The sequence below is a fragment of the Tachypleus tridentatus genome, chromosome 1 (genome assembly GCF_004210375.1).
Source record: "Tachypleus tridentatus isolate NWPU-2018 chromosome 1, ASM421037v1, whole genome shotgun sequence".
NCBI classification, from domain to species: domain Eukaryota; kingdom Metazoa; phylum Arthropoda; class Merostomata; order Xiphosura; family Limulidae; genus Tachypleus; species Tachypleus tridentatus.
The window spans coordinates 63,982,114-64,008,629 of NC_134825.1; the positions used below are offsets into that span (position 1 = coordinate 63,982,114).

The window sequence follows — 26,516 nt, forward strand, 5'->3', positions numbered from 1 at the left end:
GCTACTCTTTTACCAACAAATAGTGAGACTTACCGTAATATTATAACGCCCCAACTGCTAAAAGGGCAAGTGTGTTTGGTATGACAGGGATTCGAATCCGCGACCTTCAGTCTACAAGTCGAGTGCCTTAACCTCCTGGCCATGGTGGCTCACATGTTTTGGTATCGTTGGACTCAGTACCCGTTACAAATTGTAATACTTTTATGTTTTTTGCTTATTTTATCGTTAAGCATAACGCAGCACAGTGGGCTATCTGTGAGGTGCCACCGTGGGTATCGCAACTCGGTTTCTAGCATGTAATTCCGCAGACATATAGCTGTGTTACTTGCCAAAGATATATCAATGACAATAGTTGATGTTATACAGATGTGTTATATATATAAACACACACACATATATATATAAACTAATTTCGGCTTCATATCACGTTAAAGCTAACTATTACATCAACAACACGCTTTTGTGCCTAAAGCTCAATTTAGTTGTTTGTTGTTTTTTTTTAGAAATGCGAAACCCTATTTTTCCTGACGTCATCCAGACTCCATCATATGGTCTACATTTACTTAGAATATGTTAGCAACACACTATTGTCATTGCCACAGAGTATCTAAGTAAGAGGTTATTATATCCTTAATTACTCACTGGCTTCCGCTGTCTCGGTACAAAAAAAAATCATTCTCAGTGTCGTCATTCTAATTTGATAGTGTTGTCGTGCCTACCGTGATCTTTCAGGCATTATACGAACTCATATAATAGGGTTTCTTTTTTTTTCCTTATTTCACCACGATGTTATATTTTCTTTATTATCCATAATTTATCGACGCTGTTCGTCGTTAGTCGTGGTTTGGGGTTATAGGCGTTGTCGGAATCACCACCATGGAAAAAAATATCTAAACAAATTTATCGATCCATTCCGATGAAATTATTCATTTTGTTATTAAATGAACGGCCCGGCATGGCCAGGTGGTTAAGGCACTCGACCGGTAATCTGAGGGTTGCGGGTTCGAATCCACGTCACACCTAACATGCTAGCCCTTTCAGCCGTGGGGGCGTTATAAAGCGACGGTCAATCCCACTATTCGTTGGTAAAAGAGTAATTCAAAAGTTGGAGGTAAGTGGTGATGACTAGTTGCCTTCCCTCTAGTCTAACACTTCTAAATTAGGGACGGCTAGCGCAGATAGCTCTCATGTAGTTTTGCACGAAATTCAAAACAAACCAATTAAATGAACCTGGAAAAGTAATAGCTGTAGGTGGGGAAAAAGACAGAGTTTGTGATTTCTGAGACTTGCACATCATTTCAGGCTGTAATATATTCTTTACATCCTCATTTATTTCTGTAATTTTATGTCATAAACACTTAGTTACAATGTTTGATAACTTTTAAATTATTTTTTTCATTTATTTTTCCTTGGCGGTGGTGGTGGGGGCGCTGAGAATAGAAAGCACTTGAGGAGGAAACATCTGACAACGTGCATTGAACCCGATTACAAACTTCGTGTATACATTTGTGGTTTCAACATTCCACACTTACACCACGAAAATAATCATTGGAACATATACACATGATGACTGCTATGCAATGCAAGTCCTATCGTATAGACATAGTATTAAACACTATGATAAATTGTTTGTGCTTTTGTAATGCAAGCCTGTTAAATTTAAGCAAGTTTAAATCTTACACAAATATATAAAATGTTCGCAAAATTTCGTTTGACGCTGTGATTACTCTTATTAGAGTCACGAAAATACTCCAAGTCGCTTTTTTCAGTCATTTGTTCATAAACTATGTTTAAAAAGCACTTTATTAGAAATTCAGTTTGTCATTTGTTACATCACTTCTGTAAAAACTTCATTCATAACAAAAAGATCATAATTTCAACACTATCGTTTCTATTGCTAGATCTTTTCTGTGTAAATTGCCAGATTTGATAACTCACCCGTCACTGAGACCGTAATTCGGGAAAGAAAGCGGTCAAAAGCACAGTGGGAAACATATTCCGGCAGAGGTAGAAACTAAAACAATGATGTTTTCTCGTATATATTTTCAGCGTGTGTGCTTTATTAATATTAAAAAACACATGAAATTACATTTTAAATAAATACGTTTGCCATTGTTAGGCGTATATAATATTTGATTTACAAAAAAAAAAATATGTGTATGTCTATGGGTTAAAAATGTAATAAGATCCAACATAACTTCCGCCCATCATATATCTCGCACAACTAAATGGCGCCAACTTTACAATATATGGCGTTAACCTGGGTGCCGGTGACTGATGTGAGGCATGCTACTGTTACTTCATTCATTGGTCCAATGACTGTTTCCTGTCGGGGCGTCAAGTTGATGTCTGGAGTGCATCACATTTTTGCCAGGACTTTTCGTTTATGTTTATTGTACGTAAATCTACTACACTTGATAATCTAACAGAAAAATAAATATAATAATTAATTTTTCCTGGCAGTGTTTTTTTTTTTTTGTGTGTGAACATGACAGGGCACACTATAGCTTTTTTTTTCATGCTTCCCTGAAAGCATCACACAGCAATTTAGAAAACGGCTTATGTGTCGTTTTAGTTGCATTCTTTCCAGTTATGAATTTAGGTTTCAATAGTTTTATTTTGTCAAATGCAATACAAGAAAATAACAAATTGTATTGCAATTTATGTATTGAAGGAGTAAAAATGAAGTAATGAAATTTAGATCAGGCCACTAACAAGCGTCAATAAACGTTTGTTATTTTGATAATCAACATCTCCCCTCAGTTTATATGAAAATACTGAAATACAGTTGAATGATATGAAAACATGGGGTTTTAAATGTTCTGTCTAACTTAAAGGAGACAGCGTTTTAGTAACTCAGATTACTCCATAATTTGTATCATGATGAGTGCAAAAACCAGAGTGTTAATTACAAAGTATATCAAAGACGGCTTTGCAACTTTGAGAGCATACAGCTATAAAAAAAAAACAAACTTGTATTATAATGTTTTTATATATACATAAAAAAATAAATACCAAGAAAGTGCATGCTGCTCTTAAGATACCATCAGTGTTTTGGGCAATTTTTTTTGTCATATGCAGTGACTTTATGTGTACATAGCTGTTCTTATATGCTCTGTCCAAACCTTATCTAAAGATTCTAAGTTGTATTATATAAATGGAACATTAACATTCGTCCTAGAACCAATTTAATTATATAAAATATGTTTTTCTTTTGAGACCTATCCACTTAAAAATATTATAAAATTTTTTAGGGCCTTGCCTAATGAATTTTTTTAACAACATTTTGGGACAAGATGGGGCTTAGTGGTCCATCTCAGCAGTTCCATCTTCTAAACTAAACCAAAACTATTAAGAAATAAGTTTTTAAAATATCTTAAAACCAGTTTTTATTTTATTTTAAGAAGTATTTAATTTTATAGTATATACCATCTGAGCTCAATTCCATTGTAACACATACTGCCTGATGAAGGGTGTCTGCTCAAAACATTGCACAAAATAAACTTGGAAAAGTTTTTCTTCTCAAATTATAGAATAACACTCATTCAAGTATCTGTACTCTGCCTACCACAGGTAATGGAATTAAAATTTTAGCACTGTAAGCTTGCAGAGTTACTGCTGGGTCACCACTGGTGTGACTTTCAAATAATTTTAAATGGATTATTCACCCTAGCCTTTTTTATGATACTTGTTTTTAAAACGGACCTGTTCATCAGGATGCAAATATGAAAATTATAAAACTGAAAGTTCCAGTTTGCATAAAGCTGTTTCTTTTTGAGAATAGTTGATTATAATTAATTTAAACAAAAATATAATAGTGAAGCAGACAAAATTCATTTTTATAGCTGAGCAACAAGTGTAGAAAAATGAACCATAGGTCTGCTCTATCTGCCTGCACATGAATAATGGCATTTTTGTTGTTGAGAATTTTAATATCTGAACTGAAAAATAAGTAACTTGGAAACAGTATAGTATCTTGATATCTTGAATGTATTATAGGTGTGTTTTTTTTAATTATTCACATTTGTACTAGACAGAAAAAGCTCATAAAAACACAGTTGTTCTTGGATTGTTATAATTCATGTATAATTCAGTGTGTTTTTATTAGTTTAATTGTATTAATATTTCAATGAGGTGTTATCATTACAGGGGTATTTTCAGTACCTGTCAACAGAAGATAATAAAATAAGCAAATTTACTTTAAGGGAACTCTCTGGAAATATTGAAGACATATACAAGTTTAATAGGTGAGTCAACTAATGTTGTATCATGGGCACTTTTTCTACCTATCATAACCTTATAAATCACATTTAGAAGTCATAAAAGTTGTGTTAATTGTTAGTTTAACTATAACTGTCTGTCAATATAATTATAGTGATCGTAAACATTATAGTACATTGCGTGATTTTTTATCTGGTTAAGTATCTCTTAACATTAAATCTCTTTTACAAAGACAATGTCTACTTTAACCTTAACTTTGAACAACTAAATGGCTAAACTTTAGGTACTGGATTATTCAAATCTGTCTAAAAATGTTTTAACTGTTAGAGCATTTCTTTTCACACTTTAGCAGTCTTGGCTAGAATCTTTTGGCTTATGACAATTCTAAACAGTATAAACACAAAGAACCAGTCACAATACAGAGAAGCATAAAACTTTTTCATGGAAAATTAATAAAGATAACTGGATTTACATGTCAACTTTGTGTTACCTCTTTATCCATGCTAGAATCTTCAAACAACTGAATTTGTGCTGTAAACCTTAATTAATAATTATGCTTAAATTGTTAGCAGTAGTTCACATTATTTTAATGTAAGTTCCAGTATGTTATTTTAAACTGAATTTGTATTTCATAACACTCGGAAGACTGTATGATTCATAGTACACTTTTAAAAACCACTTCTGATATTATCTGTTATAGCTAGTTTATATTAACATTATTTGTTCAGAAAAAGAATTGAATTATTTTTAACAATAATAATAATACTTAAAATAAAGTTTATATAGTTTTTTAAAAAAATGTTCATTTTACCAAAACTTAACATTTAAGAAGTCTTGTAATTTAGCTTTAGCAGTGCTAAATGTCAGAAGACCCAAGTCTTTTTGTACATTAATGCAAAATATCAAGGAGAATAATTACAACATTATTTTCCATTAATATAAAAGTAATATATCAATTAATCAGAATTTTTATCTTTATTATTTTTCATACATTTTTGGGTGTGTTATTTTGTATGTATAATACTTAGAAAATACAGAAGTATAAAACAATTACTTGGACCTTGAGAAAGTTTTATGTGAAGTAAAGTAAACCACTAACTTTTTTATAAGTAACCTGAAATATAAGCATTACAACAAGTCAAAATAGAGCTGTTAAAACTAATCCAAACCAGTCTTAAGTGTAGAATTTCAGTCACCTTATTAAGTATGTCACATTTTATAAGCTGTTTTAGTGAAACTAAGTTTCAGGGGTCTGGATACGACAAGATGTTTCCAAGTCACGTTTAAAGAATTCTGTGACAAGAATTTTGAGTAGATTAAGAAAGTGCTCAATAAGCCTTTTTCTTGATATATTCCTAAGAGCAGGGGTTGGAAAATTGTTGTATACCTGTGTTTGGTAGTAATGACATGTCCTTTTTGTATACACTAAGTTTAAAAATATATAAAACTTTGATGTTATGTTACAATATGTGTATTTTATTATTTAATGAAAGAAAAGCTTAATTTTAAATACAAATGTTATATTCATGAAAAATATGTAACAGCCATCTTTTGGTACTGATTATATTGTTTAAATAATTTTAATAGTAAAATTGAACTAATATTTGTCAAGTGAGAGTACATACAAAATCATTTGATCTTTATCTCTTTTAATCAAATATCTGAAGCTATACAGATCATTTCTTCAATCCAGTCACTCTTTAGATGTGGATGTAAAACAGATGATTCATGGTTTACTTTTCAGTGTACTTTTATGTTGGAACTAAATGTCATTATTGTACACATTTCATTGATGTATCAGTACTGATGTCATTTGCAGTCTAAGTGTACATGCTCACAGTGGTCACTTTGAAAATTAAAAGTAATGTTCTAACTTGCAAAAAGTAAACATTTCATGCAAACTACTTTGTAAATGACTCACAAAAGTGGATATTAGAATTTGTTTAACATCATAAAACCAAGTAGTTTACGTGTTAGTGTTAGCTGATCTTAGCTGTGGGTGTGCATATGAGACAGTCTGCAAAGCGGAAATGAATGAAAACTAAAGAGATACTGTTACAGTGTTGGATGTAAGAGCACTTGACAGTTTATAACTGTGAAACATAAACAGCAGATCCAGATCAAATGGGAGGAGGGTGTTGAAAATTTATTGCCTGATAAGAGTTACCTAAGTTAATGTTGTACAGTAAAATCATTTGAATGAACCCTATGTCTTTTTTTTTTTACTGGAACTATTCCATACTTTAAGAAAAAAGTACTTAAATTTTTTTTCTTTTTTATTTAATTATTGTGATGTCATGTATTTATGTTTGATTTAAAATTTCAAGTTATCAGGAAATTTTGATGAATGGTCAATTAATATACAAGTTAAATATCTTTCCCTTTTTAATAAATTATTTTAAAGCACAAGTTAAACATCTTTTCTTTCTGAATAACTTATCAGTCATGGGCACAAGGTTACAGAAGTGATGAAACTATTAATAATTTATTGAAGAATTCCAATTCTCTAGTATTTGATTCTTACTAATGCAATGGTAACTACTTCTCAAAATTCTTACAGCTGTAAAAGATTACTCCAGATTATTCTCGAAGTGCCTCAAATGAACAGTACCTTTCACAATCTTGCACACTTGGTTTTAATGGTATATAAGTTGCACTGCTGTTGTGAAGCATTATTATCCTTTGATATATGTCACAACAAACGTTTTATCAGAAATATCCTAAAATATAATTAGTGACTATTAAATAAAGTAAAAATTCATTGTTATGTGAGCAGATTTATTTTATGTGTTTTCTCATTTTTAATATCAGTTATTGGCAGGAATATCTCATAAACAGCCACTATCTCTCTGAGGGCATAGTTTTGTTAACTATATATTTCAAATTTAGTTTGTTAATCTTTATAATTTTGGGGAAAATGTTTATTTTATAAATGTCTTTTTACTGCAATTAATAGATTTAAAAAAATCTCCCAAGGTTTTACAGTTGCCTGATTTTTTTCACAAGACCTACAAATAATAGATGAACACTAAGCAATCCCATAAATCAAAAATATTTTTATTTGTGAACAAAAATTAAATTTACACACCCATACTCTGTATGAATTCAAAAGATTAAGCATCATTTAATATCTAAAGATATTGAATGATTAATTATCAAAATTAAAGTTGAAAAACAACCAGAAAAAAACTTAAGAAGAGTAGTGGTCTGTTAGGTGTTTGTTAATTGTATTATTATCTCATTTCGTGTTAGGCAAAGTTACTAAAAATCTTGGAAGTTAACAGAGATAGTTTAGTTTTGACTGAATATCTAATTTTCACTTAAAAATATGATATTATGATTTCTTGTAGTATAAAGAGTTTATTATGATTGGCTTTTCAAATATATTTTTTTTAGGTAACTAAAATCCAACAGTTTATTTATTAATTTTCTTACTAATTATTTTTAATGTTTCACAAGTTTGTTTTCAAGGTTTGTTGAAACTTCTTTATCAGTTATTTACAACATTGCTTATGAATTTTTACAAAAAAACATAGCCACAAGTGTTTGCCTGACACAAAAAAACCATTTTGCCATATTGTGTTAAAAGTAATTTGGGTTACTGAGGTCAGGCAACTACCTGACACAACCTGTAATATCTGTTGACCAACTTCTAAATTTTTGGCTAAGCAGTCCTACCTGTGACACAAATTCTAACAATAATTTTTATCTACTTTCTTCACCTATGTGCAGCATATATTTACTGTAGCAAGGATTTAGGACACAAGCCAGGAAACTGTTCCTCAATTCACAGCCATACAAATGTGGCACTAGAAAGATATCACCATAAATCTCCAAACACATGTTTTTACACATTAGTACACATTAATTTATTACAACACATATCTTGATTATTGTTATTTTAGGTTAAAAATGGAGTTACCAGTGTTATTTGGTAAACTGTCCATACCACAAAGCACTGTTTTAGTTGCATCAACAAAATATACACAATATATACAAAAAAATGAAACGTTTGCTAACCATCTTCTTAACATGTATCCAGTTTTGTGATTTATCCAAAATGAGCAAATTTAATTGAATACACATAACATTTCACTAGATGATTTTCTCTGAAATCAATATAGAAGAATGCTACATTCCTTGACTGAATTTCATTTCTAATAAATGTTTCAACTTAATTTTTAAAGTTCTAATTTTAAGGCCATACAAATTTCACCAACAGGATTATAAAGTGTTTTTTCTTGTTATTAGATAAGAGAGCATTCCTTAAAAACTGGTTATTCAGAAGGGTCATATTTAGTAGTTTGACATAACTAGGTTAAATCTGAGATAACAGTGTTAGAGTAATTTAGCTTGATTAATGTCTGATTGCAGCAGAAAATATCATAAAATATTAAAGATTAAATCAGTATGTAACTGTAATTTACAGACTGGAGTGTATAATTATATTAAAGTTTATAGTTATTAAAACAAAAAAATTCCAAAACCATTACTTCTTTTGGTTCACCCCTTTTTATTAAGATTTTTTTTTTCTGTAATAGGAGACAAAATCATAAAGAAATTATTTAATAAGTAACTTATAACGGAAATGAAGCACATTCATAAATAAATAAAAAGTTAGTTTAGATGAAAAAATCAAAATTTAATAAATAAATAAATATAAATGTTATACTCTTTACTTTTTCTCTTTTATTCAAAACCACAAAATAATTGCATGAAATACATTTCTTTCTAAACTGAGTTTCATACCAAGTGATGTTGTTGTGATTTCATGCTCATGTTTCACAAAATTAAAAATACTGGAAGTAGTTTTTACAAGAAAAAACTATAAGGCTTGAAAGACATAATTTTAATTACAAGTCTGGGAATCAGCAATTGGCCTATAATATGTCAATCTCTTAATAAAGGTTTTCTTTTTTTATATATTCAACAGTTTTTACTGATAAAGCAATTTGAACATTTAAATGAACAATTAACCAGAATTATAAAGTTGTTTCTGTTATTTAGCTCTTTTGTATTAGATAAAACCTACTTTTCTGCTTACTTTCTACACCCTACTTAATATAAGAAATATATACCACTATTTCAAATAAATAAAAACTTTAATTCCTGTTTTGCTTCAGATAAAACATTATGGCATATTGGAGATATTAGATTTCAGACAGATATTTCTAGTAGAATTTATATAGCAAGGGTAAGTAATATGAAGAGCATTTGGTGTATTAATGTTTACATCCAGGATAATTTATAATTTTAATGGTAGTAATGAACTAATCAGAAATTACAGTTATGTTAGTTTGTAGGTACTTTATGTTTACATTTCTTGCTGTACCAAGAAGAAGTATTGATATCTCTGGGTTTATATTTCCAGGTCATGGTTTATTTATTGTAGCCACAATGTATTAACAACAGTTTATTTAGATTTATATACACTGTAGACTGCTATTACTATTTATGTTATGTTACTAGTTAAGATAATTTAATATGTATGTTTAGACCTGTTAGTTTCTATGTGCTATCTTATTTAACATGAAGACTGCTTCAGATGTGGAGTAATTTTTTGTTATCTACCATTTAGTTTAAGTGTTAACCTTATGTTTCTGAAAGGTTAAATCAGTGTCAAAATTCAAGCTTAACTTTCTGAAGATTTAATATCCTTTCACACATTTATATGAATAAATGTTAGTAATAGTTTCAAACCAATATAGTCATATTTTTCATAAGACCTATAAATTGCACTGATTTAATTTTATATCACAGCTGAAGTAAAAATGGTGTTCTTGATATGTCCAGTAAGTTATAGAATGTGTAATTATGCACAGATTATGTAATGAAAAATATGTTTTATGTATTGTAAGGGATAAGTAATTATATATATATATATATATATATATATTTTTTTTTAGGAACTTTTTGAAAGAACTAGAGAATTGTGGCTTAGACCCAGTAGAGGTTTCCAGATGTTTTGTCAAAAACAGTACAGGGTTTGCTATCTATACACAATACTGCACAAATTATCCAAGGTATATATAACTGTAACTAACAATATGAAACTATGTTTATGCCAAGGAACTTTTGAAAACTAGTTTAATCAAGGAAGATCAGTAATATCTTAAGGAACTGCATGCATTCTATGGTTATCAGTAGCTTAAAAGTTGCATTTTTGAAGCCAAACAGAGAAACTTGAAATTTAAAATGTAATCAATAATAACATGTAGAAAAACACATACCTAATAACAAATGTAACATACATGAATATTTATAATCTTTATCTTATTAATAATTATATCTTCATTTATGGAAAATATTCCTTATAACTGTATGCATAAAGTTTGCTTACACTTGAGCACCTAGTTTCTGGTGACAATAATTATTTAATAAATTATTTTAAACATATTGAAGCAGTTCTGAATACAAGAATTATTCAACATATTCTTTACAATGAGTTTCAGGTTCAAACCTTTTGCTTAATTGAAGCTTAAAATGTTTAATGTATAAAAGAAGTGTTTGATGTTAATAATTTCTGTGTGAGTCAAATTTTCCTTCTTGTGATTTATGTTTTAAAGTCCTATTTAAATTTAAAGCTGAGATAAAATTTAATAACTAAAACTATCATAAAAAACAACAGTTATTGTGCCATTTCTTAGAAGTGCTCAAAAGACAGTATTTTTATAATTGATTGTCTTATCCATTATACGTAGTCTTCAAATCAGCAGACAAACCAATAATTGAAGCTATTTACTACAAGCCTCTGTGTTCATTAAAAAATTGTGTTTATTGTGTTTATTAAAGGGACAAGAGGGGGCAATTTAACTCCATTTACATTTCACAAAAAATTACTTATGATGTAAACTTAATATTGTAGTTAAACTAAATATTTTTAGTAACTTTTACTACATTGTGAATTTGCATTTGCATTTAAGCACATATGACACATACATGTTTGCCCCCAGCAAAAAAAAAATTAATGGGTGCCCATAACTATGCTATTTCTTAAAAGTGCTCAAAGGACAATATTTGTATCATTGGTACAAACACATAAATTATGTATAATGAACATCTTTGTTTAATTAACATATAGAAAATGTTGTACTTTTATTTCACATGTACAATTTCCTATAAAAAAATCTATTACTAAATATTAATATTGAAAGTAAAGAGGTTCTGTAGTAAGAAGTAATGAGAATGAGTTTTTATGTAATTATTGAAATTTCATTTCTGCAGGTCAGTGGAAGTGTTAACAAAACTGATGCAAAACTCTCAAACAGCTGAAATTTTTCGGGTAAGTTTATAATTATATAGAACCTAAAGTGGTGCAGCCAGGTACATAACTTTAGATGGATCTGGAGATACAGTGGATGGGGGAGAGAGTGTACAAACTCCTGTAGGTCAATAAAAGGACCTGAAAAAAAAAAAACAATGTATCAAAATAAACTTGTGACATAGTTTTTAAAACAGATTGATTCATTATGGCTTGGAACACATTTTTATACTACAGAACTGGTGAAAAAGTTTGGATGTAAATGTATGGGTGGTGGGTGAACCATATATACCTTTCCAAGTTGGTATTGTTTCAAGAAAAAAAATATGCTGAATACATTTATGAAAAACAAAAAGAACATAGTTGTTGTTTATCACATGATATCATTAGGAATCACAATTAAAAGTGTATATTAGACATCAGAGGTCATTCATTTATTCACTCACTGATAGATGGATTGTGTCAGCTAATTACTGTTAATACTTAAGCCTAAATTAAGTTTTGGAATTTCATAATGCCCATCATGCTATTGTTTCATCACACTGCTTTATTCCTAGAGATAGCATAAAATTTATTATGTTTCAAGGTTACTTTTTATGCTATCAATGGCCTTTTGGTTTTAGTCATAACTTTGTTCCATGTTTTCATACACCCACACCAAATGACACAACTTTGGGTTAATTATATAGTTTTTTTATCACTTATTTGTTTATAGTTTGAAATTTTATGTTGTTATTGTGGCATACACACACATCATATTGTAATAGTAAAGGTAATGGTGATTTGATTTGAATGAGAATACTAATCACTGAAGCAGAAAAGCTTAATAATATTGTGAATTATTATTTTTGTTAAAAGTGTTATGAAAAACAGATTACCACATAATTTTTTTCTACTAAATGACCCAAACTTTGGAGGGAAGCAATTAGGTTATTATGTCTTCACAAATAAATTTAATTTTTAGAATGTTCATACTTTAGTAAAAAAAGTATTCAACCTCAAGTGCAAAATTGCTTTTTTCTGATTTTTCTGTCTTAAAGTGCTTTTTTTATATTTCAAACATAATTAGCAATTTAATCTTTGTAAACAACTTAAATTATTGCATAAAATGTACCCAGGTTTCCCCACATTTATCAATATTTAATAATTATGGAATAAATTATATGTATTCAGTTTTTAATTACCTTCCAGGAAAGACAACTTGCTCTTCGCCATCGTCTTCCCCTCGGCTCATACTTATTAAAACCTGTCCAAAGAATAACAAAATATCAACTTTTATTAACAGTGAGTATAGATGTTGTGGAACAGAACTATCATTACGTTTTAGCTTTACATTACTTTTAATTATGAGTTTCAGTTTTCATTACCCTTCTCACAGTTACAAATGGTATGGAACTGAACTTTCACCAAAAATATTTTTGTTATATAGTAATACTGACATAATTTAGTTTTGTATCAAACTTGCTTTTTTTGGCAATTAATAAAAGTATGAATAAGTCTTAAAAACTAACGAAAATTATAAGGTAAATACATGAATGCAAATATTATTTTGACATTGTTGAGCAACTAAAAGGGGTGTAATTTTATTTTACAAGTGTAGAATATCATAATTAGTGCTTTTGTTTTTTGTTACTTATTGTAGCTGTTTTACAGTTTTATTTTAATATCTTCAAATTGATGTTTTTTAAAGTTTTCACTTTTCAATACTCCAGTGAGTATACTAATATACCATATATTCTCTACACATTAATTTCTCTTATGTGAGTAATAATAAGTACAAAACAAAAAAGTACTTTTTCTGTTAAAGCTTTGTAATAGCAGCTAATATTTTATGTGAAATTATTAAAACAAATGTACCACTAAAAGATGAAATTTGTTCCTATTCCTTCAGAGTAATATTCCAATAAAATGCAACAATAATAGTAACTACAGTTTGTGTGTTCAAATGCCCATTTCCAACTTTACTAAAAAAACATAATTTCATTTTTTGTTCACCACTGTTTACAGCTAAAATAAAAAATCACAAGTCCTAATGATAATTATGACTATTCATATATGAACCATACAATAGTTCTTGCATCATTTGACTTGTTATCCCTGAAGAAAGCTTCTAAAAATTAAAACTCATTAACCTAATGCAAAGAGAATAATTCTCTTAAAATGTATGTTATTTTAAAATAAGTTATTTTTATTATAACTTAGGGTGTTTGAGAAGTGTAACATGTGGCATTTCTTTGAAGCTGTGTTGCCATTATAAATGTTTCTAAAGTAATTGTTAAATTCAGAAAAATGAAATACTAATATTGTTGTTGAAAAAGAATTATTCTCAACTTATATTATACAGTAGCTTTGGTTTAGAAGTGTTTTGTATATTCAAGTTTACTACAAGAAAAAAGTAGTTTAACTGGTGTTATATGGGCGTATATGCTTATGAATTAATACTATTGATTCTTTTAAAGGAAATCAAAGTAATTTATTTTAAGCATGATTTATTTAATTACAGCTTAATTTTGGCATTATATTAAAAGATGGTATTTAACTGTCACTAGACAGTTTAGCCTACTTTGAATAAGTCATAGGTCATCAGAATGTGAATATATTTTATAGTTTTTGTAACTGTACCAAAAACACTTGAAGTTCATTATTTGCATAATTTATATATTCTTTGTTTGGAAAACTCTGTATTTATTACTTCTAATCTGGCTGTAGTTCATTATTAAACATACAGTATAAGATTTCTGTGGATATTTATTAAATTGTGAGAAATGAAACTTGACTATAATTGGTGTTAGTAGTTAATGTATTGAAGTTAAGATATAAATATATCTTTTATAAAATCCATTGTTGTGTTATAAGATTTGATATTTTTTTTCTATAAAGCAAAACTGGTAATGCAGCTAAAAATAATAATAATACCTAATGTGATAACTTAGTGATACTTCAAAAGAAGGGGAAGGGGTAAAACACAACCAGACTTAAGCATTAAATTATGTATTTTTGTATTATGAGAGCATTTGTATCTAAAATGAAGATAAGTATCATAATCCATATGCAATTTGCCAATACAAAAAACCTTTTATTCTATTAATTAAAAATGCAATATTATGTGACTTTATTCTGTTAGGTGTTGTATCTTTCAGTTAAACAAGACATCAAATTTTATTTCACCTGTCTGATATGGAAAAATTGTAAAGCATTAAAGTGAGTCATGTCATAATTTTATCTAACAGAATTTGGTGAAACACTTGGACAAAGATGGTGATGGCTATCCTGACATCAAGAATGCAATTTCAGTAATGACAGGGCTCGTGTTTCACATCAACGACATGAAACGAAGACATGAAGATGCTGTGCGAGTTCAAGAGATTCAGTCTCTCTTGTACGAGTGGGAGGTATGTCTACGTTCATTTTTGCAGAAATATATTAATTATAATTTTGCAAATATTAAAATATTATACTTTTTTTCCTAAATTTATGATTAAATAAATGTGAAGTATTGAGAAAATACATCTGATGTTTTAATATGTTACAACTTGAAAATCAGGTTATACAAATTTTCTGGTCACATAAAACTGTAAGAATGACATTTTTCCAAGCTATGAGAAAGACTGATATTTTAAGAATTGGATATGTCAAATTTTATGGATTAGATTTACACTTGATGGAGGATAAATGTTTTACAAACATATTCAGCTATATGTTTTAGTAAAGTTATTTGCTCATATTGGACATTTCTATATTATAAGAAACAGTTTGCTAAATATAAAACTTTTTTATGAATGATATTTGAGATAATCTGTTTAAAGACTCAAGTGGAAGATAAAAACTCTTTATTCAGAGGTCTTGGGAAAGAGCAACAAATACTTTGGGTATAATGTATGAATAGAAATGCTGTAAAGAGAGAGAGAAAAAAATCTATCTCAGATATCTATGCTAGTGTTATGGTTGAGTGATTGGAAATGATAAGTTATGGGTCTTTGGTGTCTGATTTCACTCTTAGTATACTTTAACATAAAGGCTGAGTTTCATCACAATGTACCATACATTAGGTTCAATGTCTTTTACTGTACACTGTAAGGCAATAAAGTATATTGATTTCATTAAGAAAACTGTCAATGATTTTAAGTATTATTGCTTTAGATTGTTCATTTAAAACAGAGCACTTACAAGAAGATTAAATGGGCAGCATGTACATAACTGTTTCCAGATGAGCAAACTATTTTTAGCATTAATTGTTTTTTGAATGAGTTAAAATTCATTCTCATCTGCACCATTTTTACAAACAATTCAATTTTTTAGATATTTTTGGGCTTTAAAGATGACTCGAGAAAAAATTTACTATAAAAATTTTATTTTAATTTTTTTTATGAAATGGACTTTATTAAGTTTTTTCAAGTGTTGATGTGCAGTAATATTTTTTCACAATTTTGCTGCTGTTACATTATATTTAACAATTTAGATCATTAAAAATAATCTACACACATTACACTACAGGAAATAGGCATATGTTTTGTATCTTGACTTTCTGTAGTACTGTTTTCTTCCTAAAGATTACTTTAAGTTTTTTTATGTAATAACCTCTCATGATATGGAAAGTTATGTGCATGAGAATCATTTCCTTATGACTTCACTGTATTATCTTGTTAAAGTTCTTCTGTCATAAAAATTCTCAGGTTAAAAATTAATTTTCTGTGTGCTTAGGGTCAAGACCTGACAACATATGGAGAGTTGGCTGCAGAGGGAACATTTCGTATGTTAGGTGCCAAAGCTTCACGTCATTTGTTCCTTTTTGATAAAATATTGTTGATTGCAAAAAAAAAGGAAGAAGGAAAGCTAAGCTACAAAGATCACATAATGGTACATGTTAATATATTTATAAATATATGTGGAAAGTTTAGTAATTAAGACAAATATATTTTGCTCTTCTACAATGCAGTTAATTTTTATTTCATCACAAGTTAATACTCACTAAAAATGTTTAGAAACTGTGAAAAAAGAAATAAATTACATATTTAAATTAAAATCACAAAACAAGGTCACAGCATACACTTTAATTTTTATGTCATTCATATTTTACAGTGTTCAAACTTGATGTTGATAGAAAGCATCCAGGGAGAGCCATTATGTTTTCATGTAATTCCATTTAACAATCCTCGACTTCAGTATACATTCCAGGTAAGTCACACTGGAAAGTTATTTAACTCATCAGGTACAAAAGTATCATGATTTAAAGCTTTTGTTGCCTGCTGTCTTTTATGAATAACACAAGAATCAGTTTGCTTCAAATCAAAAAGGTACAGATGGACATTGTTTAAAAGTTTCACATTTCCTATCCACTTGCAACAACATTCCTATATTCATGCTAATAAGCTTCGATTGTTGGTTTGGAGAAAGCATTTTAGATAGAAACTTGATTCTTACATAATGTTGTTCATAATCTATGGTAATGGTACAAGAACGGTATTCTGTGTGATGCCCCTGTTTATGGACTTTTGCTCTACATTAGAGGTTCCACTGCAAGAGACTTTTGCATAATACAGTGAGGTCAATGATGCCACTCTTTTCATTAAATGCTTTTCAAAGTCTGTCTGATTTATACTGATAAAAATTTCTGCAGCCTAAAGGCACAGAAGTCAAAGAAGGAGAAATGAGTCTGGTGATTTAATTGGTATATCTGCAAATTGTATAACTTGAGTTGTCATATGTTCTTGCTTGTTGTGGAATAAGAGGCACTAGTCATTTACCCTTGGCACAAATGCTCACTTGGAGTGCCAGCAATTGGTAGGGATGATTGTGCAAAGTGGCTATAAGCAGTTTACAGCCTTGTATAATAATCTCTGTTGAATTATTTTTTTTCTTATCTTGCCCAAAGATAAAAACATACTAAATACTCTCTAAACATCAAATCTTTGTGTGACCTCTTCACCTTCATTTTACTCTACTATGCTCAGCAAATTCAGCTGCCCAATTTTTTTCTGTACCTTTGAATGGAGAAAAATAAAGTTCTCTGTGACAGGAAATGGAAGCAAAATGGAAAAATCGTGACCTCTATTGCAAATCTACGTACACACAGGAAAAAATTTCATGAAGTTGTGGGTTGCACATCGTGTAATAAAAACGTTTTCCAGTATCATACATATAAGCAAGAGTTCCATTATTGTGTGATATTGGCTTGGACATATGGCTGGCTTACTTCTCTTGATGGAGCCACTGCAAAGATGTTATTTCCTCAGTGTGTAGTGGTGTCATGATGTTAGATTGATAGTGTGCAGAGATACCCTGGCAAGTTTTTGAAAACAGCAGATTATTAAACTTATCATTATTGTAGAAGCATCATATTTTGGAAAAATGCTCTGTACCATATTGAAAATGCTGTATATCTTTAAGGATGATAATGAATCTCCAAAATTGTATTGCAAACATTTTAGTACACATATGGTTTGTTCAATATGATGATACTTATCACATGCCACAACTGTTTCTGAAACTTTTAGTAATTGGTCATTCATTCATCTATGTACTTTAGAAGAAGCTTATGAACATTGCTCTTGTGGCACCTTTTAAACCTAAATCCTTATGAATTGTCTGTTACTAAGTTCTGAATACTTCTGCTTTAACTGTAATAAATGTTGAATGTCTGAATTACTTTTTCAAACAATATTTAATTTTCTTTGCTATTTTCGTGTATGACTGACATATGGTGGTGAGATAACTTTTTTGCTGTGATCTAATCATACCTTATTTTGTTTTGCCAATACAGATCAACATTACACACATTCCTTTCTTTAAAATGATAAAATATAGTGCTTTGCATGCTTTTATAATCATGGAATATGAGAATTTAAACCTTTTAAGAAGTGGCACGGTCTGCAGACTTAAAATACTGTAAACCAGACTTCAATACTCATAATGAGCAGAGCACAGAGAGCCCTTTGTGTAGCTTTGTACTTAACTTGAAACAGAACAACACTTTTCAAGAATAAATAAATATTAAACATTTGCAAATCATCATACTTCAGCTAGATTATCAAGATTCTTAAGCTGTTAATAGTTATCCAGAACAACAACCTTGATTGTTTCCTCCATACAAAGTTCTTGATCACAGGCTTTTGGGATGAACAGGTGACTTAATATACAACTAGTTTCTGTAAGTTGGAAAGAATTTGCATATCCAGGTCATGATTGTTTGTATAAAAAAGTAATAATCAAAGAGCTTTAATAAGAATAATATAGTTTATGATGTATAGCTTAGTCTGGACTACTTTAGTGTCATTTATTCATCTTTTACTTTTATATTGTTGGAAGACATTTTGATTTCTTTTTCTCGACATTTCATAATTAAAAAGTAAGATGTGATTTAAAATAGTGATAGCATTTCCAGTTTTAAGTTATTTTGTTCTCAATTCCTTGAACACAGGCACGTAACTTGGAACAGAAACGAGAATGGTGTCTTGAATTAAAGCGAGTGATTTTAGAAAACTACAATGCTGTGATTCCATCTAAAGCTCGGCAGCTAGTCATGGAGCTTGGCCAGAATAAAGAAGAAGGTGAGGGATTTTAGAAGCTACTATTCATTACGTATATACTGATGCTGTTGTGATAGGAACAGGTGGCATGTTATAACCAGTCAAAAAAGAAAAAATTACAGTTTCCTTCAAAGTGTTACAACTGTGTATACTGAAGTTAACAGATGAATCAAAAGTATAACTGAACAAATTTCTTAATTTATACAAGCTGTTTTTCTTTGTTTTGTTTATTCAGCCAGATATTATTATCAATTGCAACGAACATTATCAGAGGTATTACACTTACATATGCATAAGAAATAATAACAGTAAAGAAATAGTCAAGTAATTTTACAATCAAAATATTTGAGTTGAGTACAGGGGGATGCTGCTTTGCATGAGGTAGAAAAGAGTTTCTTCATTAATGTTATCATTGGCCTTCTGGTTGATTACTGTCCTATTGATTCCCTGTTTTTTGCTTTTTCTATTTATACATCATATGGCTATTTTGCTTTCCAGCAGTCTCATCTCCTCTGAATATTAATTAAGTCTGACCTTCCTGGTATACAGGAGATCAATATAGTTATGTTAGATGTGATACAGAGGCTTCTCTTGCAAGTTTGTTAGGCTTCTTGTTTACTTTTGAGAAACCAAGAATTGGTATATTACATCCAGTTGATGGTCTTACCATTCAGTTGCTATGCTTTTTGTTATCCATCTGAGGACCAACCACTTTGAATTTTATGTAGTACTGCCTGCAAGTCACTGTGTATTTGTGGTTCATTATTTTCAACAGTTCAGAGGAGAGTTTACTCTTTGACTTCCAGCTTCATCCTTGTGTTGCTTTTAAGAAGATTGAATTCTCCATCAGCCTTATGTGGAAAGTTGTTCCTCCACAAGACAATAAATGTTCAAGCACCTTTTCTTGCTGTTACTGGTATAGGAACCATGTGTGGCTACATTAACCAGATTCTAGATATTTATTCCGTAGATGAATATCAGAAATCTGGTGGTGAATGTATAGCATCTGCTCACCCATGACTGTCTTTTGAAGTGCCTTTTAGGCAAACCACTGCCCATACTCATGCATCATTCATCGACTTGATGTTTTGACCTGTTTCACTGTTCTTCTCCTCTTGCTGGCTAATTGAGGTCCCTACTGAATGCATGAACTCTGCTATTTCCACAGCACCTGTCGAGATACTGTTTTTAAGGTATAATTGTTTGTAAGCAATACATTAACTATTTCATGTTCAAAACTCCTGTTCTTAGACATTTTTGCCCTATCAAGACAGATGAGTGACAGGAGGCCAGTAAGCTATTAAAATAGGGCAGCCATACTTGAGGCAGATGCACACTGGCCATTAGGGTACACTCTTTATACTAATCAGTCCTCTTTATAACCAGAAACTAGACATCTTCATGTTGCCTCCATCCTTCAGTAGCACATTGTAGCAAAGTTTCCTTAGTGCTTAATGATGTACTGGGTAGGTTAGGAGATCTAACCTACCCAGTACATGTGACACTGATGATCTCCTAAACTACTCAGTACATGTGACACTGATGATCTCCTAACCTACCCAGTACATGTGACACTGATGATCTCCTAACCTGCCCAGTACATGTGACACTGATGATCTCCTAACCTACCCAGTACATGTGACACTGATGATCTCCTAACCTACCCAGTATGTGTGACACTGATGATCTCCTAACCTACCCAGTATGTGTGACACTGATCATCTCCTAATCTACCCAGTACATGTGACACTGATAATCTCCCAATCTACCCAGTACGTGTGACACTGATCATCTCCTAACCTACCCAGTACGTGTGACACTGATGATCTCCTAACCTACCCAGTACGTGTGACACTGATGACCTCCTAACCTACCCAGTATGTGTGACACTGATGATCTCCTAACCTGCCCAGTACATGTGACACTGATAATCTCCTAACCTCCCCAGTACATGTGAAACTGATGATCTCCTAACCTACCCAGTATGTGTGACACTGATGATCTCCTAACCTACCCAGTATGTGTGACACTGATGATCTCCTAACCTACCCAGTATGTGTGACACTGATGATCTCCTAACCTACCCAGTATGTGTGACACTGATGATCTCCTAACCTACCCAGTACATGTGACACTGATAATCTCCCAACCTACCCAATTCATGTGACACTGATGATCTCCTAACCTACTCAGTACGTGCGACACTGATAATCTCCCAATCTACCCAGTACGTGTGACACTGATGATCTCCTAACCTACCCAGTATGTGTGACACTGATGATCTCCTAACCTACCCAGTATGTGTGACACTGATAATCTCCTAACCTACCCAGTATGTGTGACACTGATAATCTCCTAACCTACCCAGTACATGTGATACTGATAATCTCCTAACCTACCCAGTACGTGTGACAGTGATGATCTCTTAACCTACCCAGTACGTGTGACAGTGATGATCTCTTAACCTACTCAGTACATGTGACACTGATGATCTCCTAACCTACCCAGTACATGTGACACTGTCTGGTACATCTTGCAGATCTAAGTTCTCTTGACTATTGATCCAGTATTCTCTAGATTCATCCACCCTAATTTTTTACACAGGTTGTATGGTACTGAAACTGATCTTACCAATAGATTAATCATAGCTTTCTCAGACTTGATGCCTTGTACATTTACTAAAACCAAACTCCAGATAATCTTAGTATGTGATCTGTACTTAATCTTTACTTGTACTTGTAATTTAATTCAAAGTAAACTCGAATTATAATTAAAACTAAGCACTAGATCTGTAACTAACACATAATAACTGTACTTATACCTATATAACTGAACACATGCCAACATTATATGTAACAAAATAAAACACAAACATATTCCATTCTTTAAACTGAACTGTGGTGACTTGTACTTAACCTGTATAGTTTGTAACTCAGCATTGTACCTAAATTATGAAACATATTTCTGACCTTATGATGAAAGGCATGCACAGTGGATGAAAAGCAAATTGAATAAGTCCTGATAATGAGTACTGGTATTAAGACAAGTCTTGTTATTGAATACTGGCAGAATTTCCCCCATGAGTGTAGCAGTATAAAGAATTCCTAAGCATAGGCCTAGTGTAAATATTAGTTTGGAAAAAATTTATAGAATTTTGTGCAATTTAACATAAGTTATTTATTATATTTTAAAACTGAAACCAATTTGTTAATGTAACTTTGCAAATCTCTAAAAATTATGATGATGGAAGTGCATTTTCAACCTAGTGTTTTAATTCAACATATTACAGTATGTTTGTAATTACATCTAAATATTTTTTTAATATATATACTATCTTAAATAATAATATTATTCATTATTAGTACCATATAAATTGCTTAGGTAAAAATGTATTTCAAAATTATCAAACTGTAACTTTTAAATCACTGGATATATGTAACTTCATAGTTCTAAACAACTAGATTAACCTTAATCTGGAAGACATTTTTCATTGAAAATATAGCATCTGTGCCACCCGACAAAAATAGCTCCAAGCGTCATCTTTCAGCACCAGAGTATCTAGAAAAACGAAAACAAGAAAGAAGAAAATCAGAGATTAGCTTGAATAAAGCTTTCAAGTTAAAGAAAGGTAATTATTTATTGGTATAATTGTATAGATCTTTACAAATTATAACTCTTTTAACTTATTGTATTGTTTCAACATGTTAATATGTAAGTTAATTTTATATGTATCTTGAAGTTGTATTATTCTTTTTTCTAACTAATGAAGTAGCTAAGACACTACTAACTAAAATTTTATTCATGTGTGATACGATTTTTTTGAAGTTAATCAAAACAACTTTAGTTTCATTCATGTATTTCTTAATTTATTATAAACTGTATCAAACATTTCAAGAGCATTTAACTTCCCAAATGTTTATAAAAATTCAAAATAATGTATAGGTATATCCTATTATAACGTCTAATATAAAAACTAAAATAGTTTACAAACTTGACAGTCCAATGAAGCTACAAATTTCTGATAGTAGCTAACATACTATAGTATCATAGTATGAGGTGAAGCTTCCAATTATTTTACAAGAATTAATAATGAGACTTTAAAATGTTTCCATACTCAAAATAGATTTCATAGCAAAATTTTCAATTTTATGCTAAAATTGGATTTGAAGATTTCTAAATATGTACATCTTGGACTTCAAATTTACAAACTATGTGGCAGTTTTTCTGATAATGGCTTTTTAAATGCTTTCCTATTTCATTTTCAAAATACTACTTAATAAGCATAAATGAGTGAAAGTTTGTTTTAGTCATAGGTCAAGATCTAGTTGTCCATAGCATAAGATGTTAAGTAGTAACTACAGTCCAATTTTATTTTGGTTATTATTTTTAAAAAAATCACTTTAAAACTACATGTTTATTGTTTACAAAACAATGTGGGATGTTTTAACATGGTGCATATATTTGAGCTGCTTCACTGTAACCTAATATAATTTTGTAATTTTATTGTTCTTTTCCCTAATAATTAATAAAAAGTGAAACTTTGCATCACTGAAGTAAAAAGTCAACCTTATTAATTTTTGATATAATAGTTCAATAATTTATTAATTGTTTTTACCTCAGTGTTGAACTATGTCTCTGTATGAAGATATAATCATATGAAGTCGTGAAGATATTAAACATTTACTAATGAGTTTTAATGGTTATTATTTCAGGAAACAAGAAGGTAAGACTTCATAATGCACATACTTTCTCTTCTACTTCAGCAAGAAGTAATTTTTCAGCTAATAGAGAATAATGAAAAATTTTAATCCAGTTCAAAATGTATTTCAATACAGATAAAAAGGTATGTTATTTTTAATTATAGTAGGTTTGACAAGGAAAAAGAATTAGCAAGTAAGAATATAAGTTTTCTAGCAGACATTTATTTTTATGGTCTCTTTGAGATATAAAAGAATTAAACATTAAGAAAGATTTTTTTTAAATGGGTCTGAGGAATCAAGTTATTAATTAGATAACATTCTGTATTATTCCTAACTAAACTAATAAAAGCTATTCAAGCTCAAACAGTAGTTCTCAGCTGGTCATGTTATGTAATGTAAACAAGTGCTTTTACTGTACAAGTTGTACTACTGCATCTAAATATGAGATATATCTGGAAAGCTAGACATCTCCAAACACAGATAAACTACACAAAGCCCAAACTGTCATATGCCTAGAGATGTATAAATTTTCAATGGGTAAAGTTATCAAGTTGCCTAATAGAACATTGTTTGAAAGTACAGTTGTCAGCTTGTCAAGGAAGAAAATTTCTATCCAATGTCAGTAAATATGGTTCATTTCACAACCAGCTAAGAATATTATGAAAATGATTTCTTTTGTATTTTTTTTTAAATGATGTACAGTTCTAAAAGCACTTGAGCAGTTGATATTTCACTGTCTGATTTGACAAATGATTTATATAAGTATACTACTGTAAATAATACTGTTATAATTAGCTCTATTTTTTAACTTACATAATTGATCAAAATTGTAAAGTTTTTAAGCATTATGCTCCTTCTTACACCCCCTGCTAGTACAGTGGTATTTCTCTGGATTTACAACTTTAAAATCAGGGGTTTGATTCCCTTCAATGGGCTCAGCAGATAGCTCAATGTGGCTTTGCTATAAGAAAACACACACACTTCTTCTTAGAAGATTATTATTATTTGTTTATAATCATACATTGATGAAGGAGTTACATGACTTTCTCTTTGAATGCTTATGTTTCTAATTAAAAATCCTCTATATCTAGTATAAAATATAATGTTTTGACTGTTTTTGTTTACTTGGTAAACTATTTTTGATAAAGTTCAATGGTGTATTCTGTTGAAATTCACTTATATTCTTAGCTTATGTCATAAATATAATTTATTAGTATTGATCTTTAAAATCAAATAAGTATCGACTACTAATACACCCTGATTGATGTATACAATTTTTAATTTTCAAGACCACTCTGTTTTTTTAGCTTCAGTCTTGAAAATATACAACAACAAGATCAAAGATGTTGTAAGATTCCTGCATAATATTTATCACATAGAAAATTACTTTTTTATAAGCTCAATAATTTTATATTTAAAAAATGTTGCTATTTTATCTTGTGTATTTGATTTAACTGCTCCAAACTGTCCTGTTTCAAAGAGATTCATATGTTCATTTGTTATTTTTTGTTTTTTGGGGAAAAGAATTAGTGAAACCTGTGAGAAAAATCTTGAAGACTTCAGTAACCAATGTAGTATTCACAATGTATCCCTACTTTGAGGAACACTTTTCTTTATTAAGAATAATATCCACATTTATAACTATATACTAATGATATCTAAAAAATAATGATATATTGAAAAAAACTTGTAACATGTTTTACTAAGAGTTATTAGTAATTACCAGTCAACATCAGTTTAATATAAATGACAGAGAACATAAAACCAAGAGCAAAGTAATACAGTAATTTATTTTTAGACTTGAATCACTGAAAGTAAATATATAACACTAGCAACTTTTTGAAATTCGAAGTAAATATTTCATTTCTCTGAAAGCCTGAAGATAGTGCAATGTTTTGACTCATTCATTGAATAATTTTAGGATAAGGAATCTTGCTTTGTTGTTGTTTTTTTAAATGCCATATATCCCTACAACAAGAAGAAATTCAAAATTTTCCAAAAAAATTCTTGTTTTCAATCACATGGCAGCATAGTAGCTGGTATGGTTCTTGGGCAGATAATAAGACTTCTGGTAGAAAATGATTTCAGTTTCAGATACATGTTTATAAATATATATAAATATTTTTACAACAGAGAAAAAAAAATTCATTATATGTTGTTGTTTTTTTCAGAATGACTCTCTGCTCAGTCCTAAAGGAGTAAGTTATGGTTTCTGTTACATATTTCAATATACTTAGGCCTAAAAGTAAAACAATATTAAAAATATCTAAAGCTAATTTTGAAAATATTTCAGCTACAACTTTTAGATATTTATAGTGTAGAAGTGAATTTCTCTAACATAATATTTGTCTATCCTTTTAAACTAATTGAAATATATCACAGTATAATTTCTTATACACATTTCTTATCATTCTCTCTACAAATAATTGCTTACACTGAATTATACGTACATAATATATATACATACAAAAATGTGTACCTGAGGCATACATTTTCTGTGTTTTTTTTCAAATTTAAGTAGGTAAGGTTTATCTGTACATTTCATTTAAATATTTTATTTTGAAAGATCAAAATTACATTAAACTTTGAACTTTCTCACTATCATACATGGAAACAATTGAGGAATTAAACTTTTTTTATAGTTTCTTTCATTAAAAGCACCTAATAAATGTGTACTAAGATACAAAAACAGGTTTGTAAACTTGAGAGCAAAAAACCTTGGAAATTATCCTCCATATTTGAAATTTATATGATAAAAATACATAATAGCTGAATATAAACAATGTAGTAGGTACAATAATTTATCTC

At 29.9% G+C, this 26,516-nt stretch overlaps 1 protein-coding gene and 1 long non-coding RNA gene across 5 annotated transcripts in view; one reads left to right on the plus strand and one right to left on the minus strand.

The window, feature by feature from the left end:
- Positions 1-26,516, plus strand: part of LOC143250517 (pleckstrin homology domain-containing family G member 1-like) — an 81,799-nt gene that overhangs the window by 46,469 nt on the left and 8,814 nt on the right. For 3 of the 4 annotated variants that reach the window (XM_076501198.1, XM_076501183.1, XM_076501192.1), the window contains exons 3-12: positions 4,150-4,247; positions 10,128-10,244; positions 11,446-11,503; positions 12,674-12,766; positions 14,713-14,874; positions 16,184-16,339; positions 16,562-16,657; positions 18,900-19,029; positions 22,511-22,636; positions 23,721-25,906. In XM_076501198.1, coding sequence (XP_076357313.1) covers positions 4,150-4,247; positions 10,128-10,244; positions 11,446-11,503; positions 12,674-12,766; positions 14,713-14,874; positions 16,184-16,339; positions 16,562-16,657; positions 18,900-19,029; positions 22,511-22,636; positions 23,721-23,803 — 1,119 coding nt within the window. In that variant the 3' untranslated portion in view covers positions 23,804-25,906. Of the gene's footprint in view, positions 1-4,149; positions 4,248-10,127; positions 10,245-11,445; positions 11,504-12,673; positions 12,767-14,712; positions 14,875-16,183; positions 16,340-16,561; positions 16,658-18,899; positions 19,030-22,510; positions 22,637-23,720; positions 25,907-26,516 lie in introns of those variants that run through there. The other variant, XM_076501172.1, reaches the window with a different exon arrangement.
- Positions 11,498-22,568, minus strand: LOC143250532 (uncharacterized). The gene is made up of 3 exons (XR_013028228.1): positions 22,476-22,568; positions 12,667-12,728; positions 11,498-11,623 (listed from the first exon to the last, which is right to left on the minus strand). It is a non-coding gene; the product is annotated as an uncharacterized LOC143250532 (long non-coding RNA).